Below are 20,009 nucleotides of genomic sequence, written 5' to 3' on the forward strand. Positions count from 1 at the left end.
GCACCCACCACCAAGCCTGGCTAATTTTTTGTATTTTTAGTAGATATGGGGTTTCACCATGTTGGTCAGGCTTGTCTCAAACTTCTAACCTCAGGTGATCCATCCGCCTCAGCCTCCCAAAGTGCTGGGATTACAGGGGTGAGCCACCACACCCAGCCAGCACTATTCTCAATCCACTCATACAGTTGGGTCACAGCTCTTCAGCAGTCAGGAGATTTAACATGAAATATATAAAACACTTGATAAGTGAGCTTATACTAACTTTAAATGGACAGTTCCTACCTTGGAAAAACTAGTATAACTAACTTCATGGAAGCTTGATAGTGCACAAAATGAGGAGGGCATCCTCTGGCAAGGAACACTACAGAAATAAACAATTCCAGAAACCAGTTTCTGGCCTTTCAAATGGAACTCTCAGACCAGGGTAAGAAAATACACAGCACTCACACTCTGTTACATTGTTTCCAAGAAAACCACCCTAAAAACAGTATCTTAGTTTTTCTTTAGCAGAGCAACCACAAACTTTATCAATTATTTTTTACATTGCCATTTTCTCAACAGCATAAGCAGTTTTGTTTGTTTTTTGTTTTTTTGAGATGGAGTTTTGCTCTTGTTGCCCAAGCTGGAGAGCAATGGTACAATCTCAGCTCACCGCAACCTCCGCCTCCCAGGTTCAAGTGATTCTCCTGCCTCAGCCTCCCAAATAGTTGGGATTATAGGTGCGCACCACCACGTCCAGCTAATTTTTTTTGTATTTTTAGTAGAAATGAGGTTTCACCATGTTATCCAGGCTAGTCTCAAACTCCAGACCTCAGGTGATCCGCCCACCTTGGCCTCCCAAAGTGCAGGGATTACAGGCATCAGCTACTGCACCCGGCTGTAAGCAGTTTTATTTACAAATGAAATCTGCCTGCAATATTGCCTCATTTATTTATAGCTCCCATGAAAAAAACCTCAGTTATGTAGGTCATATCAGTACATCCTCAAATAAGTAAAAAACACCCACACGCCACAGAAACAGAAGGCTGAAGGCCTGCACGCACCGTAAGCCCCAAGATCTCAGAGAGAGCCAGTTTACTCTGACTGGACATAATTTTATGGAGTTTGGTTATCTGGTTTTCTTTTAAATAGGAGATTAGAAAGGATAAATCAGAAGGCATCAATATTTCACTGCTATTGGCAAGTACACAGTTAATCCGAAAAATCAAGAGGGGTAATTTTTAAAAACCTATAAAGAGCAAACAAGAGTTCAAAAAGCATTGGCAGGACCAGGCCATTTAGCAGAAAAACACGGACTCATATAAACATTATCCCCTGAGGGCACCTCTGTATTAGAGCACAGAGTAATTATTGACATACAAAAGGCCAATCTGGAGACACCTAGAAAACATAAAATTATGGCCTGACAAGGGCTTGTAAAAAGAAAAAATGAAAGAAACATAAAAGTAAGTTTTAAAATTTTAGGTTAAGATGTGAAACATTTAGAATAACTGCCATCAAAAAAGACTAGAATAAAAACAGCGTTGCTGCTGTGGGGGCTAGGGTCACTTATAGCTACTGGATCCCTGTTTTGTGCCAGGCCCTACAGAGGTGTTTCACCAACATAATCTCCTTTACTCTTCAAAACAATCCCTTTTGGGTGGTCACCATTTTAAAAAGGAGATTGTATTTTAAAACTGAGTCAAAGAGAGTAACTATCACAGAGCCAGGAATTGAAGCCAGGTCTGGAGGACTTGAAAGCTTATGCCTGCTCTTTAAATAAAATTTCCAGATAATAGAAATGTAATTTACAATGCCAGATAAATAAGGCATTACAGCACATAATTACACCACTCTGACCTCGATTATGCTATTAAATTCCTATGTTGTAATCCTTATGCATTTGAAAGACTAAGTTCAGAAATACCACTTACCTTTCAAATATTTTGTGGTGCCTTCTCGCTGTTTATCTTATTGTTGAGAAGGAAATCCATGGATTCTAAGTGTTTCACGGAGTTAGTATTTCATATAATTACAGAAAAGATATCTTAAAGATAATCCAAAAGTTTGAAACATTAAATGCTAGTTACTAAATGGAATACTGTGTTCCACGCAGTATGCTAACATACTCTATATATGTATCATTCATCTACATATAGTTGATGCCCACACCCAACTCGGAGGTGTTTATTTTCATTTTACAGAAACTTGTCCCACAGTTGGAGACAAGTTAGAGAAAGATTGAGATTTAACATAGGTCCATCAGACTTTCAGAACAGTGCTTCTAACGGCTTGCCAAATGGTCTCCCTTGTTTAACAGATGAAGACAGCAAGATTCAGAGAAGTGAAGTAGCCTTGTCATTTAAATAATAAGGATGGAAACACAACGAGCATCTCAACGGTAGTGGTCAAATAAAAGTTCTTTAGACAATGCTACCTCTTCCCAAAACAAGATAAATACAAAGTTACACACATAAAAGCTCCAAGATACTATCAGAAAAGAGAGGCTACAAATGTTAATTAGATAAGATCTTATGATAACTGTTGACTTCTTTTCAGAGCTTACTATGTGTCTGGTATTAGCTAAGTATTTTGCTTACATTATCTTATTTAATATTCATGACAAATTTAAGTGGCTAAAAGAGGTCAATTAGCCTAAACTTTAGGCTAACACTCTTACACATCTTGATTTTCACAAAAACAAAGAATTAGGCTATTTTTTTAAGCAGATAGTTTAAAAAATAGAATAGTTTGATTCCTCCAGAAATTAAACCTGCACAAAATTAACACATTACTTCCAATCTAATGTTCAGCCTTAAAACCATACATCTCTAGAACAAGAAAGTTATCAATACATTCATCAGATACCAGAAGACATGAGTGAAATGTGGTTTTACAATGTACTAAATATTTCATGAATTCTATGACATCATAATTTTTTAATTTCAAAGATGTTCTGAAATGCAACCATCCTCTTCAGATTTATTTCGAACACAAAATCATCTGTTATTTAAATAAACTTGCACATGAAATTTGCAAACCACCAAAAATAGAAGTGCTGAGGAGGGATATTTTCAAACTATTAAAAAATCAACCATTTGCAATGTTTAATGAACAATTATGTTTTCCTGTGATAGTTAATCAAATTCTATTAAAAGACTTTTGATAAGTTTGTTTTAAGTGATTATTTCCATATTTGTCTTATTCTCCAAATAAACTAATATATGGAATTTGTGCTACATATAGCAAACACAGCATTTAAAAATTTGTATATGCTCACCATGGCGGCTCATGCCAGTAATGCCAGCACTTCAGGAGGCTGAGTCGGCGGGATGGCTTGCATCCAGGAGTTCAAGGCAAAGCTGGGCAACATAAAGGCCCCATCTCTTAAAAAAAAAAAATTAGCTGGGCGTGGTGGTGCATGCCAGTAGTCCCAGCTATTTGTGAGGCTGAGGTGGGATGATCACTTGAGCCTGGGAAGTTGAGGCTACAGTGAGCCATAACTGTGCCACTGTACTCCAGCCTGGGCAAAAGAATGAGACCCTATCTAAAAAAAAAAAAAAAAACAAAACTGCATATGAATTCATAAGGATCCTTTTGTAATCATGAGAAAATAAAATTTTAGATCTTTACATATTAGAGGAACGTATATACAACCATTTCATCTATCTTCTTTTACTGAAACCTAATCTCTAACCAAAAGATACAAGTAAACTATAGCAAGAATAAGAAATCTGGCATCTTAACTAAAATACTGAAGATTAGAAATATATATATTAACAAAATGCAAATAAAGCCTATTGACACTTGACTTACATTAAAGTCACAAAAATGAGGGGGAAAACCATAAAACAAGAAAAATCCTAGTTCTGGCAACCAAAACATATCCTTACAACATTTCAGTCCTTTCAAAAAGAATCACCAATAGCTCAGCATAGCACTCTTACTCATATTTGGTTTTCTTTTTTTTTTTGAGACAGGGTCTTACTCTGTCACCCATGCTGGAGTACAATGGCGTGATCTTGGTTCACTGCAGCCTCCGCCTCTTGGGTTCAAGCGATTCTCACGCTAATCTTTTTTTTTTTGAGATGGAGTCTTAGTCACCCAGGATAGAGTGCAGTGGCGCAATCTTGGCTCAAGTGATTCTCCTGCCTCAGCTTCCCAAGGAGCTGAATTACAAAGGCGCGCCACCATGCCTGGCTAATATTTGTATTTTTAGCAGGGACGGGGTTTCATCCTTTAGGCCAGACTGGTCTCGAACTCCTGACCTCAGGTGATCTGCCTACCTTGGCCTCCCAAAGTGCTGGAATTACAGGAGTGAGGCACCATACTCAGCCTTTACTCATATTTAGAAAAGCAAATGGCAAACTGTTGAAGAGTAAGAGAGTGAGGGGAAAGAACACTAAAGATATTTAATCCATTGAGCTTAGTTTACATAGATAAGTATGATAGCACTCTATTTTCTAAATAAAAGTTTTTTAAAATATAAAGCCCTTCTGTTTCTAGAATATTTTCACATCTTTCTTACTGAAATGTCACAACAATCCTGATAGATCAATTTTAAATATACCTATTAAATATGGCCACATCAACAAATTCAAAAGACATGAATATAAGTTATTTCATCCTGCTTAATCAATAATAGACAAGTTCTAAATTTTGGTGACAAATGAAACTTTCATTTTCTTTGTTAATACTAATTTTTTCCTACCTTTGAACAATTTGAAAGCAATGACTTCATGGACAACCACGCAAGTAACATCCAAACAATTATTTTACAAATTCAATTCTGAACTACCTACCCCTTCTTGTTTAGTGAAGAGATTAAGGCAGTCACTCAAAGCTACACAAGTCTCTCTAGAGGCTTCTGAGACAACTTCAACTTTCTGAAGAAATGATGGAAGCATTTCTATAAATAAAAAAATAAATATAGTGAGTGTGATTTTAAGGAATCTTAAGGTAAACTAAGACCACAAAAATATTAATATCTATTAACCTCATCTTTCCATCTAGCTATCTTAAACAAAACATATCATATGTTTCTTTTTTTTTTTCCTTTTGAGATGGAGTCTCACTCTGTGGCCCAAGCTGGACTGCAGTGGAGCAATCTTGGCTCATTGCAACCTCCACCTCCAGGTTCAATGGATTCTCCTGTGTCAGCCTCCCAAGTAGCTGGGACTACAGGCACAGACCATCACGCCTGGCTAATTGTTTTTGTATTTTCAGCAGAAACAGGGTTTCATGATGTTGGCCAAGCTTGAACTCCTGACCTGAGGTGATCCGCTCACCTCAGCCTCCCAAAGTGCTGGGACTACAAGCGTGAGCGACCAAGCCGGGTCTCATATGTTTCTTGGGCATCTTTTTTAAGCACAGGCTTTATTTAGGGCACATAAATTGGTACAGAAAAAGAAAGAACGGAGCCTTCTCCTAAAAAGGTCTATACTCTACAACAGGGGTCCCCAAACCCAGGATGCACACTGGTACAGTTCTGTGGCCTGTTAGCAACCAAGCTGCACAGCAAGAGGTGAGCAGAGGGTGAGCGAGCATTATCTAACCTGAGCTCTGCCTAGTGTCAGATCAGTGGCGGCATTAGATTCTTACAAGAGCACGAATCCTATTGCCGACTGTGTATATGACGGATCTAGGTTGTGGGCTCCTTATGAGAATCTAATGCCTGATGATCTGAGGTGGAACAATTTCAGCCCGAAATGAAACCATCTCCCCACTCCCACTCCCACCCCTACCCTTGAGTCTGTGGAAAAACTGTCTTCCCTGAAACCAGTCCCTGGTGCCAAAAAAGCTGGGGAGCACTGCCCTACAAGCACCAAGACTAAAAAAAAGGTTTATAGGATTTAAATAACAACGTAATGTTTAAGAAGAACAGCTGACAAGAAGGACTGATAGCACTCCTTATAAGATATTAACATTTCCTTTGTAGATAAATAATTTTATTCAAAAGCAAGTGCTAAAGAAACAAAAATTATTCCGTAGTTGACATGGTGGCTAACATATCTGAAGACAGCATTAACTCTACTTCCTGTTTGGACCATTGTTTGGCAGAAATAGGTCTTTCACTCTCAAAAATGTGTTCCTATAAAGGTCCAGTACCACTGAGTATATGTTTAAGTTACAAATAAAGAAATGGTAGTATCAGTATCTGCCCTGGTTCCCCATAGAAAGTCTTAACCCATTTACTCATTTAAAAAATAAAAAAAAAAAAACAAGCAAAATGTTATGTCGAGATTAATGCAAAAAAATATACTTAGTTGAAACGGTTTCTGATATTTTGTTAATTATACATTAAGATCCTTTAAATCTGTCCCTTCCATCAAATAAAAATCTTAACATTTAAGAAATCTTTTCATCAAAAAATAACGAAACGATGGGGACAGAACAAGATTTGTTAAAAGATACAATATTACAGCTAGGGCCAGGCATGGTGGCTTATATGTGTAATCCCAACACTTTGAGAGGCCAAGATGAAAGGATCACTTGAGGCCAGGAGTTCAAGAGTAGCCCCAGCAATAAAGCAAGACTTCACCTCTACAAAATTTAAAAATTAGCTGGGCATGGCGGTGTGCCTGTATTCTCAGCAACTTGGGAGGCAGAGGCAGGAGGATCCCTTGAGACCAGGAGTTCAAGTTTCTATACTATGGTTCAAGACCAGTATAGCCAACATGGTGAAACCCCATCTCTATTAAAAATACAAAAATTAGCTGGGTGTGGTGGTGGGTGCATGTAATCCCAGCTACTCAGGCAGCTAAGGTAGGAGAATCACTTGAACCTGGGAGGTGGTGGTTGCCGTGAGCCGAGATGGTGCCACTACACTCCAGCCTGGGAGACAATAAGACTCCATCTCAAAAAAATGTGTGTATGTGTGTGTGTGTGTGTGTGAAGGCAAAATATTTTATATATATATATTATATATATGTGGATATGAAGGCTAAATGATACTTTATATATATATATATGGATATGTAGGCCAAATGATATTTTACCACAGTTTACATCCTATGAAATATATCTTATGGAATAGTTTTCTCTTGTTAGCTATTCTTAATAAAGCCTAACTCATTGAAAATTACCATATTTTAAAACAAATTTGACTTTACAGACCTTATTTTTCATTTTGAACCTCTGATACACATTGTGAAGATTTATTCTCCACTTAGTTGCTAAAGAGCAAAAGAGAGTACCATATGCTAGGTGCCATATGACTTAAATAGTGCCTGAACAGATTTCTCACACGAACTGTGGACTGAGTACTGTGAGGAGATGTACCAGGAGACACAGACACAGCCTATGCCTTCCTTACGTTTTCTGGGTAATCTAGTAGTTTTCCACTTTCAGGGCATAAATGACAGGAAGATGGAAGCATAACCATTCATAGGTATAGTTCTCGTATTAAATACCATCATAAGCTTAATATCCTGTTTTCGTCTGTTTCAGATATTTCATGAACTTTAGATACTTGTTAACATGAAGCAAACATTAATTGTCCAAATACATGCTTAGGAATACTTACAAGTGTTTGAAAATACTGGTGATGCAAAGTTTCAAAAAATATCCCAAATATATAGATATGGAGTTGCCCAGGCTGAGGTGCAGTGGCTCATTCTCGGCTCACTGCAAACTTTGCCTCCCAGGTTCAAGCAATTCTCCTGCCTCAGCCTCCTGAGTAGCTGGGATTACAGGCATGTACCACCATACCTGGCTAATTTTTGTATTTTTAGTAAAGACAGGTTTCACCATGTTGGCCAGGCTAGTCTCGAACTCTTGACCTCAGGTGATTCGACCACCTCAGCCTCCCAAAGTGCTGAGATTACAGGCGTGAGCCACCACCCCTGGCCATAAAGAGAAGTTTTCATATGAATCCAACATTGAGACAGTGTCAAATTCTTTTGTCCAAAAGAGTCAAATGTTACCTCATTCCTCTGACAAGCTAGTGTTAAAACAAGATTGTTGAAATGAACTTCCACAGTGGAACCGTTTAAGAAATGCTGAACCTTGCCATATGCCACACTGCAATGTAGCACATCAGGACCATTCAACTCACATTGGCATGCTCCTCCTCCTTCTTTTTTTTTTTTGTTTTGGAGACAGAGTCTCGCACTGTCACCTAGGCTGTAGTGCAGTGGTGCGATCTCGGCTCACTGCAATCTCTGCCTCCTGGGTTCAAGCAATTATCCTGCCTCAGCCTCCCAAGTAGCTGGGGCTGCAGGGGCATGCCACCACGCCCAGCTAATTTTTTTGTATTTTCAGTAGAGATGGGGTTTCACTATGTTGGCCAGGATGGTCTTGATCTCCTGACCTTGTGATCTGCCCACCTCAGCCTCCCAAAATGCTGAGATTACAAGCATGAGCCACCGGGCCCGGCCTGGCATGCTTCTTATAGAACGTTTACATATTATTCCATAAAAAAAAAAAATAAAACTGCTAAGCTTCTAGAAAAGTGACCAACTGGGAATCACTGCAAGTATGTTTTATCCAGTTAATATTTAGAGACTAAACTGTCATGAATAAATGCAAAAAGGCCGGTATGCTGCCTTATTTGGCCTGCTATAAGAATCTGATACTGTTGATTTTCAGGAAAATAGTTATTTTTTGTACTAAAAATGTTTTTTAAGTAATGAAAGCTGTTAGAAAATCATATTGGAAAAGCTTAACTTTAGAGACATAAAAAGCTCACAATCTGTTGTTTTTCATGATTACACTGAACAATTTTTAATAGGGTTTTTCAAATAGTGGGAAAACACTTGTTTCTTTGTGTGAACAAATTAACCTCTTGTACAGACAACCTCCACTGTTCTCCTACTGTAAAAAAATAAAAGTCCACAGTTCCTTTGCCTAACATTTAAGATGCTCAATAAGCTAAATTGGTTTCAGCCAGACTGTTCTCCTGGAAATGTTTGTTTACCTAGAAACAGTCTTCAAAATGTTCCCTCTTACTTGAATATTGGAAATAATAATTATTCATATTCAGAAATTTCCCTACTTGACAAAAAAAATTATTTTCTTTCACTGCCTAGTTCAAATGCCATCCTCCCCCAGGAAGCCTTCCTTAAATATCACTGTGGAGGCTGGGTGCTGTGGCTTATGCCTGTAATGACAACACTGTGGGAGGCCAAGTCAGGAGGATCACTTGAGCCCAGGAGTTCAAGGTCACAATAAGCTATGATCACACCACTGCACTTCAGCCTGGTGACAGAGCAAGGCCCTGTCTCTAAAAACAACAACAAAAGATCACCAGGGCCATGACAGCAGCTGCTCCTGGACTCCAGCAGCAGCCACATCCACTTGTTACAGGGCCATGAGGCATTGTATGGAGGTTGTCTCTCTGCAACCCTCTGTAAACTCTAAACCTCCTTACCCCCATCCAAACTCCAAGCTTTGCCAAAAACATAACCTCTCAAATATTTATTATACGAATAAGAAAACCTTATACCTTATATTCAATAAGGTAATAAAATACCTATTCCATGCCTTGCTACCATAATTCTTTTAATGTAAAATGTAATTTGAATCCAAAAGAACCACAGTTCTTTTCAGGTAAAATATAAAATAAAAACATTATCATTTATATTACTATAGATTGGTTGATTAGGGCAGATTGAGAAATAAGTAATTTTTAACTACATTTTGTTTTTCACTTGTGGTAGAAGAAAATATATTTTGCCTATTTTTCAACATTTTTTTTTTTTTTTTGAGATGGAGTTTCATTGTTGTTACCCAGACTGGAGTGCAATGTCACGATCTTGGCTCACTGCAACCTCTGCCTTCTGGGTTCAGGCAATTTTCCTGCCTCAGCCTCCCAAGTAGCTGGGATTACAGGCACACGCCACCATGCCCAGCTAATTTTTGTATTTTTAGTAGAGACAGGGTTTCACCATGTTGACCAGGATGGTCTCGATCTCTTTTTTTTTTTTTTTGAGACGGAGTTTCGCTCTTGTTACCCAGGCTGGAGTGCAATGGCGCAATCTCGGCTCACCGCAACCTCCGCCTCCTGGGCTCAGGCAATTCTCCTGTCTCAGCCTCCTGAGTAGCTGGGATTACAGGCACGCGCCACCATGCCCAGCTAATTTTTTGTATTTTTAGTAGAGATGGGGTTTCACCATGTTGACCTGGATGGTCTCAATCTCTTGACCTTATGATCCACCCGCCTCGGCCTCCCAAAGTGCTGGGATTACAAGCGTGAGCCACTGCGCCCGGTCTCGATCTCTTGACCTTGTGATCCACTCCCCTCGGCCTTCCAAGTGCTGGGATAATAGGCATGAGCCATCGCGCCTGGCCGTTTTTCAACATTTAACTGAAATATTCTCACCATTTGCAACAAGTTATTTAAAAGAAAAAAAATAGATGAAGGCATTTTATTTTCTCATCCTTTCACTGCTGGTAATGGTGCTCCCTTGAATATGTGTGTGTGTGGCATTTTTTAAAAAAATAATTATTTATTTTAAAATAATTAAACACAAATAGGAGAGAGACTAAATCCAAAACTACAAAATCTAGTGACAAAGCTAAAGATGAGAGGAAATACAGAAAATAACAAAATGGGTGATTTCTCTTTTGTCGTGTTAAAAAAAAAAAATGCAATATATAATGACTACATACCTGAAAGACCTAATCTAACCAGAATGAGCAAAATCTATTTTAAAATGGACTTTCATGTCAGATTGGAATTATATAAATGCTTCAAAAAAAATCAGTACTCTCTTTTCAAAACAAGGAACAAATATTTGCACATAAAAATCAACTAACCTTCTAAAAGCTTCTACTCCATAAAACTAAAACTTGAAAATATATCTATTTTTTGTTCAAATTGAAATGACTACCTTGAATACAATCATCCACTGAAGAAGTACCTCTGACCATTTTATCTGTAATATCTACATCTATATAATTTACATTCATTGCACTAGAGGATATAAAATACATAGCTCAAAGTGGCATGTATTCAATGAATAATAAAAAGATATCTGGGATGTTGTGAGACATAACTACAGAGCACGTTGTGCATACTTTTAAAAATATTAAAATTTCAGGCCAGGCGTGGTGGCTTATGCCTGTAGTTCCAGCACTTTGGGAGGCTGAGGCGGGCAGATCACAAGGTCAGGAGATCAAGACCATCCTGGCTAACACAGTGAAACCCCATCTCTAATAAAAATACAAAAGATTAGCCGGGCATGGTGGTGGGCCCCTGTAGTCCCAGCTACTCGGGAGGCTGAGGCAGGAGAATCCCTTGAACCTGAGAGGTGGAGGTTGCAGTGAGCCAAGATCACACCTCGGCACTCCAGCCTGGGCGACAGAGCAAGGCTCCATTTCAAGTTAAAAAAAATAAAATTTCATTAAGAGATTCTACTCATGAAAAAATAAAATACAATTTCAGAGAAGAGCATTATCATTATGGACTAGAGTAATCCATACTTTGATGAAAAGATGTGGCACTTCAGCTGGATCTTAAAGAACAAGAAACATTTTTTCATCACTAAATATAAACCCAATAAAACAAACACCTCTAAAATAGAGTGCCAAAAATACTAGTCCTGAGGGAAGACAGTTTCAGAATATGATCAATTAGAACTCTAGTGAGGTGAGAAGATTTCATGTACCAGATATGGAGTGGTAACTGCATGGCAGACACCAGCTAGGGGCTGGGAAAAAAAGGGGTAAGTAGAACAGACAGTCTTTGTCCTTACAGAGCTTGCTGTCTAGCAAGGAAAATGGAAAATAAAACAATTCCTTTTGAATAAATAATGCTGATCAAAGGGAGACTTTTCCAGAAGAGTAAGAGGATAAGGATATGATTATCTGGAAAAAATGCAATGATTTACATTTAAAAATTTAGAAAAGAGAGGCCGGGAGGGGTGGCTTACACCTGTAATCCCAGCACTTTGGGAGGCCAAGGCGGGCAGATCACCTGAGATTGGAAGTTCAAGACCAGCCTGACCAACATGGAGAAACCCCCTCTCTCCAAAAATACAAAATTAGCTGGGTGTGGTGGCACATGCCTGTAATCCCAGCTACTCAGGAGGCTGAAGCAGGAGAACTGCTTGAACCCGGGAGGTGGAGGGAGGTTGTGGTGAACCAAGATAGCGCCACTGCACTCCAGCCTGGACAACAAGAGTGCAGGCTATGAGACTGCACCACTGCCCTCCAGCCTAGGAGACAGAGGGAGACTCCCATCTCAAAAAAACAAAAAAATCCCACAAGCTCCACTGAAGACGAGCTCTCCATAAAGTCACAATCCATTGTGATAAACATTCAGCAGAAGAAACAAGACTTAGCTGTGCAGCAACTTGAGATATAAGAACATTCTGAAAAAGGAGCTAAATTCCTATGTCTGGAATTATTAGAGATAAAGTTAGAAATAGATGTAATATAAAAGAACATGCCACTACGGGGAAAAACAACAAATTTTAAAAAACACCACTTAAAATTTCTAGAATTATAAAATACGGCCAACTAAGATTAGAAAGTCAAAAGATTAAGCAGAAAAGCTGACTAAATTGAGAAAGAAACTAAAGCTAGAAAATAGATCTGAGAAAAGTACTCAGAATGCAACAGAAAGAAATGGAATGAGAAACGAGGTAGGAGGATAGAAACGAGAAGATTCAACATATGTCTATTAAGAGTTCTGGCAGAAGAGAATATAAAGAATGATGAAGTAAAATTGGAAGAGAGAACAGCTAAGAACTTTTCTAGCTTAAAGAAGATAATAAATGAGTCCTTGAATTAGAGAACAGAGTTTCAAGCAAGCCATAGAATCCAAACCCAGAGACAGAATAAAACTGGAGAATACCAAAGACAAAGTGAAAATCTTCGCAGCAACAAGACGGGAGGAAAAAAGAAAACAGATTCCTTACAAAAGAATCATAATGAAAATATTGGGCCAGGCACGGTGGCTGATGCCTATAATCCCAGCACTTTGGGAAGCCGAGGGGGGTGGATCACCTGAGGTCAGTTTGAGACCAGCCTGGTGAACATGGTAAAACCCTGTCTCTACTAAAAATACAAAAAAAAGAAAAGAAAAATTAGCTGGGCATGGTGTCAGGCGCACCTATAATCCCAGCTACTCTGGAGGTTGAGGCAGGAGAATTGCTTGTACCTGGGGGGTGGAGGTTGCAGTGAGCTGAGATCACACCACTGCCCTCCAGCCTGGACAACAGAGAGAGACTCCCATCTCAAAAAAAAAGAAAAGAAAATGGTAACTTATCTGAGGAGGATTTGAAAAAGAGATTGCTCATGAAGGTCAGGAGGGTTCAGTGAAATACCACTGGCTGGCAGGACACAGTTACCACCCTGGGACAGAAGGGGAAAGGGGAGAGGACAGTATTTCTGAGTCCAGCAAGAGCTGGAGTTCTAGAACAAGACAACGGCCAGGTAGAGGAATGCAGCAGCACTGCGGAACTGGGAATGAAGATGAAGTTCTGACACTACTTCCCCTCAAGTCCCTCCGTGGTTCTCTGGACAGGGCCTCCCATTTGCTGAATCCAATCAGAAGCCCCAGGGCTGAAGCTGCAGTACACAAAGCAGGGCAGAGCAGATGGAGCAACCCAGTGCAGGAGGCCAGGAAAAGCCTCTGTGTGCTGGGACCTTTGGAAGAAAGGCCTAGGGAAGAAAGGAAGAGAGTGACAAGGCCACTCAGGAGAAAAGCCTTCCAGAAGAGGGAGCAGCTCATTAAAGGCCCCAGGCAGGCATAGGCATGGCCTGTCTGAAGGACAGCAAGGGCAATGAGGCTGGAGAGGAGCCGCAGGGGAACTGGGAGGTGAGGGCTCAGAGGTGGAAGGGGCTGGAAGGCTCTGCAGGTCATTAGAAGGACTTTGACTCTCGCTCCAAGTGAGAAGATCTGGAAACCACTGGATGTTTCCAGCAAAGGACATCAATCCACTGACACTTTGGGAGGATCTGGGGCAGAGGCTGTAGGGGGAAGGGTGAAATGTGGGGACAGTGGGGAGGTTTTCAAGCGTCCACGTGGGAGGCAATCATGGCTTGGACCAGGTGGCAATAGAGAACGTGGTAAGTTTGTTTACTCAAAGCCCAGATTTTAAGGAAAGAGTTTTAAGTAGACTAAATAGGAGTGCTTTTCCTTTCAGATTCTTTTTCAGGTTTTTCTGAGTTTGACTATTTTGTTTTTATATTTCAGTAGTTTTGGGGGAACAGGTGGTGTTTGGATTATGTTCTTTAGGGGAGATGTCTGAGATTTTATTGTGCCCATCACCCGAGCAGTGTACGCTCCACCCAATATACAGATTTATTTTCTTTTTTTGAGATAGAGTCTTGCTCTCTTGCCCAGGCTGGAGTGCAATGACGCAATCTTGGCTCACTGCAACCTCTGCCTCCTGGGTTCAAGCGATTCTCCTGTCTCAGCCTCCCAAGTAGCTGAGATTACAGGTGCCCACCACCATACCCAGCTAATTTTTGTATTTTTTAAAAATACAGACAGGGTTTCACTATGTTTGTCAGGCTAGTCTCAAACTCCCGACCTCAGGTGATCCACCTGCCTCATCCTCCCAAAGTACTGGGATTACAGGCATAAACCACCACACTCAGCTCCATATGTAGATTTTAATCCCTCCCCGACACTCTTTCTTCTCCAGTCCCCAAAGACCATCATATCACTCTGTAAGTTCCTGTGTCTTCAAAGCTTAGCTCCCACTTATAAGTGAGAACAGTTCTTGATTTTCCATTCCTGAGTTATTTCACTTAGAATAATGATCTCCAGCTCCATCTAAGTTGCTGAAAAAGACACTATTTCATTCCTTCTTGTGGCTGAGTAGTATTTCATGATGTATAAATGTCATTTCCTTTATCCACTCATCGGTTGGTAGGTACTTAGGTTGGTCCCACATCTTTTGCAAGTGTGAACTGTGCTGCTATGAACATGCACGTGCATGTATCTTTTTCATATAATGACTTCTTTTCCTTTTGGTAGATACCCAGTAGTGGGACTGCTGGATCAAACAGAACTTCTACTTTTAGTTCTTTAAGGACTCTGCATACTGTTCTCCACGGAGGTTGTACTAATTTACATTCTCACGAGCAGTGTAAAAGTGTTCCCTTTTCACCACATCCACACCAAAATCGACTGCTTTCTGACTTTTTAATCATGGCCATTCTTGTACGGGTAAGGTGGTATCTCCTTGAGGTTTGAATTTCCATTTCCCTGATGATTAGTGCTGTTGAGCATTTTTTCATGTTTGTTGGCCAATTGAGTATCTTCTTTTGAGAAATGTCTATTCATGTATCTTCCTCACTTTTTGATGGCATTATTTGTATTTTTCTTGCTAATTTGTTTGAGTTCCTTGTGGATTCTGGATACTAGTCCTTTGTTGGATCCATAGTTTGCAAATATTTTCTTTCATTCTCTGGTTGTCTATTTATTCTGCTGCTTATTCCTTTTTCTGTGCAGAAGCTTTTTAGTTTAATTAGGTCCCACTTATTTATTTTTCTTGTACTTGCTTTAGGGGTCTTAGTCATGAATTCTTTGCCTAGGCCAATGTCCAGAAGAGTTTTTTCAATGTTATCTTATAGAATTTTTATGCTTTCAGGTCTTAGAATTAAGAATTTGATCCATCTTGAGTTGATTTTTATGAAGGTAAGAGATGGGAATCCAGTTGCATCCTTCTACATGTGGCTTGCCAATTATCCCAGCACATAAATTGGGAAGAGGACAGCCATTGAATAGGCTGTCCTTTCCCCACTTTATATTTGTGTATGCTTTTTCAAAGATCAGTTAGCTACATAATATTTGGTTTTATTTCTAGGTTCTCTATTCTGTTTCACTGGTCTAAAAGCCTATTTTTTTATAACTGTAACCATGCTGTTTTTGATAACTACAGCCCTGTAGTATACTTTAAAGTCCAATAATGTGATACTTCTAGATTTGTTCTTTTTTCCTAGCATTACTTTGGCTATTCAGGTTCTTTTGGGGTTGCATATGAATTTTAAGAATATTTTCCAGTTCTGTGAAAAATTGTGACGGTATTTCTGTGGGAATTGCATTGCATCTGTAAATTGCTTTGGGCAGTATGGTCACTTTCACGATATTCATTCTTCCCATCCATAAGCATGAGATATGTTTCCATTTGTTTGTGTCATCTATGATTTATTTCAGCAGTATTTTGTAGTTTTCCTTGTAGAGACCTTTCACCTCCTTGGCTAAACAAATTCCTAGGTATTTTATTTTTCTGTAGCTCTTGTAAAAGGGACTGACTTCTTGATTTGATTCTCAGCTTGGTTGCTGTTGCTGTATAGCTGTGCTACTGATTTGAATACATTGATTTCATAACCCGAGACTTTACTGAATTTGTTTATGAGAGTTAGGAGTCTTTTGGATGAGTCTTTAGGGTTTTCTTGGTGCGTGATCATACCACTGGTGAACAAAACTAATTTGACTTCCACTTTTCCACTTTGGATGCCCTTTATTTCCTTCCCTTACCTGACTGCTCTGTCTAGGACTTCCTGTACTATGTTGAACGGAAGTGGTAAAAGTTATTTTCTTCAGTTCTTAGAGGGAATGCTTTCAATTTTCCCCTATTCAGTATGATGTTGGCTCTGTATGGGTTCGTCATATAGGACTTTATATTATTTTGAGATTAAGTCCTTCTTTGCCTAGTATATTTTTTAACATAAAGGGATGCTGAATTTTATCCAATGTTTTTTCTGCATCTACTGAGATGATCACATGTTTGTTTGTGATATATTATATTGACTTGCATATGTTAAACCATCCCTGCATCCCTGGTATAAAATCCACCTGATCATGGCATCTTAGCTTTTTGATATGCTGATGGATTCAATTAGCTAGTATTTTGTTGAGGATTTTTACACCTATGTTCATCAAGGATATTGGTCTGTAGTTTTCCTTGTTTGTTATGTCCTTTTCTGGTTTTGGTATTAGGGTGGTACTGGCTTCACAAAATGATTTAGGCAGGATTCCCTCTTTCTCAGTTTTTTGGAATAGTTTCAGTAGGATTGTTACCAATTCTTTGAATTCTGGTAGAATTCAGCTGTGAATCCATCTGGTCCTGTGCTTTTTTTGTTGGCAATTTTTAAATTACTGATTCAATCTAACTGCCTTTTTTTTTTTTTTTTTTTTGAGACGGAGTTTCACTCCCATTACCCAGGCTGGAGTGCAATGGTGCGATCTCGGCTCACCACAACCTCCGCCTCCTGGGTCTGAACTCAGAATTGCCTGAGCAATTCTCCTGCCTCAGCTTCCTGAGTAGCTGGGATTACAGGCACGCGCCACCATGCCCAGCTAATTTTTTTTAGTAGAGACGGAGTTTCACCATGTTGACCAGGATGGTCTCGATCTCTTGACCTCGTGATCCACCCGCCTCGGCCTCCCAAAGTGCTGGGATTACAGGCTTGAGCCACCATGCCCAGCCCCAATCTAACTGCTTATTATTGGTCTGTTCAGGGTTTCTGTTTTTTCCTGTCTTAATCTGGGAGGGTTGTGTTTCCAAGAATTTATCTATTTCCTCTAAATGTTTTAGTTTGTGCATCTAAAGGTTTTCACAATAGTCTCAAATGATCTGTATTTCTGCGGTTTGGATTGTAATGTCTCCTGTTTCATTTCTAATTGAGCTCATGTGGATTTTCTCTCTTCTTTTCTGTGGTAATCTCACTAATGGTGTTTCAATTTTGTTTATCTTTTTCAAAGAACCAGTTTTTTGTTTCATTCATCTTTTGTGTTTTTTTGTTTCAATTTCATTTAGTTATTCTCTGATCTTTATTTATTTTCTTCTTCCAGATTTGGGTTTAGTTTGTTCCTATTTCTCTAGTCCCTTAATGATAACTTGTGTCACCATTATCACTCATTTCAAAAAATTTTTTAATTTCCATCTTGATTTGTTAACCCCAAAATCATTCAGAAACAGACTTAATTTCCATGTAATTGTATAGTTTTGAGCATTCCTTTTGGGGTTGATTTCTAGTTTTATTCCACTGTGGCCTGAGAAGATCCTTGATATGACTTCAATTTTTAAAAATTAATTGAGACTTGTTTTGTGCCCTATCGTGTGGTCTACCGTGTGGTTCCCTTTGCTGATGAGAAGAATATATATTCTGCAGTTGTTGGGTAGAATTGTCAGAGGCGTGTGAACCAGAGCAACTCCACCTTAAATAGGAACTGGGTAAAATGAGGCTGAAACCTACTGGGCTGCTTTCCCAGACAGTTAAGGCATTCTAAGTCACAGGATGAGATGAGTTCAGCACAAAATACAGGTTAAAACACAGCACAAAATAAAGAGCTGGCTGATAAAACATTTTGCAGTAAAAGATCTGGCCAAAACCCACCAAAACCAAAATGGCAACCAGAGTGACCGCTGGTCATCCTCACTGCTACACTCCTAACAGCGCCAATGCAGTTTATAGATGCCATGCATGGCAACATCAGGAAGTTACCCTATATTGTCTAAAAAGGGGAGGCATGAATAATCCACCCCTTGTTTAGCATATCATCAAGAAATAACCATAAAAATGGGCAACCAGCAGCCCTCGGGGCTGCTCTATGGAGTAGTCATTCTTTTATTCCTTTACTTTCTTAATAAACTTGTTTTCACTTTGCACTGTGGACTTGCCCTGAATTCTTTATTGTGTGAGATCCAAGAACCCTCTCTTGGGGTCTGGATAGGGACCCTTTCCTGTAACAGAAGTTCTTTAAGTATCTGTTCATTGCATTTGTTCCATAGTGTAGTTTAAGTACACCATTGTTTCTTTGTTGACTTTCTATCTCGATGATCTACCTAGTATTGTCAGTGGAAATGACTGAAGTTCCCCACTATGACCATGTTGCTGTCTATCTCATTTCTTGGGTCTAGTACTAATTGTTTTATAAATCTGTGAGCTCCAGTGTTAGGTGCATATAAGTTTAGGATTATGATATCTTTTTGTTGGATTAATCCTTTTATCATTATGTAATGACCTTCTTTGTCTTTTTTAACTGTTATTGCTTTTAAGTCTGTTTTGTCTGATAAAAGAACAGCTACTCCTGCCTGCTTTTGGCTTTCATTTGCATGGAACATCGTTTTCCACCCCTTTACCTTGTGTTTATAGGAATCCTTAGGTGTTAGGCAAGTCTCTTGAAGACAGAAGGTATTTGGTTTGTGATCTTTTATTTGTTCTGCCATTCTGTATCTTTTAGTTGGAGCATTTAGGACATTTACATGCAATGCTAATATTGAGATAGGAGGTACTGATTCATCATGTTAGTTGATACCAAGATGTTCATTGTGCTATTATTTTATAGGCCCTGTGAGTTTTATGCTTCCAGCAGGTTCTATTTTGATGCATATTGAGCTTTTGTTTCACAATTTAGAACTCCTTTTGGCATTTCTTGTAGTGCTGGTTTGGTAATAGCAAGTTCATTCAGTATTTGTCTGAAAAATTACTCCATTTCTCCTTCATTTATCAAACTTAGTTTATCTGGATACAAAATCTTTGACTGACAGTTATTCTGTCTAAGGAGGTTAAAAACAGGACCCCAATCTCTTCCAGCGTATAAGGTTTCTGCTAAGAACTCTGCTGTTAATCATCAAGCTATCTCAATTCAACACGAAGGAAAGAATTCTAAGAGCTGTGAGACAAGAGCATCAGGTAACTTATAAAGGATATTTTCTTTTAGATAACTGAAGTCATTCTAATTTCTTTAACTAAGGATTCACTATACACATTTAGTAACACGCAATATAGTATATGTATTAAAGCTGGTATGTAAAATAACGTATCTTTTTTAGTAACTTAGCTCTATGTATAAACAAGCTCAAAAATGCATTTTCACCCACTAATCCCATCCTAAGAATCCTAAGTTAATATGATCTAATAAAAATGCACAATAAAATATTATTTATAATAGACAAAAATTGGGTAAACAATGGTACATTTAAGGATGTGTGGAAGAATGGAGTGCTAACATGGCCTTCAGGAAGTCTTCCAAATGTTTCATTATTTTAGATGATTTTGTTTTTGCAACCAGGCTTTTGATAAAGATAAAATGATAAAAATTTCAATAGTACATTCTCTGAACC

At 38.9% G+C, this 20,009-nt stretch overlaps 1 protein-coding gene across 15 annotated transcripts in view; it reads right to left on the bottom strand.

The window, feature by feature from the left end:
* OSBPL1A (oxysterol binding protein like 1A) overlaps positions 1 to 20,009 on the bottom strand; it is a 237,688-nt gene that overhangs the window by 120,443 nt on the left and 97,236 nt on the right. For all 15 annotated transcript variants that reach the window (XM_078347904.1, XM_078347903.1, XM_078347899.1 and 12 more), the window contains one exon: positions 4,782 to 4,888. In XM_078347904.1, coding sequence (XP_078204030.1) covers positions 4,782 to 4,888 — 107 coding nt within the window. The remainder of the gene's footprint in view (positions 1 to 4,781; positions 4,889 to 20,009) is intronic.

Source organism: Callithrix jacchus, chromosome 13 (genome assembly GCF_049354715.1).
Source record: "Callithrix jacchus isolate 240 chromosome 13, calJac240_pri, whole genome shotgun sequence".
NCBI lineage: Eukaryota > Metazoa > Chordata > Mammalia > Primates > Cebidae > Callithrix > Callithrix jacchus.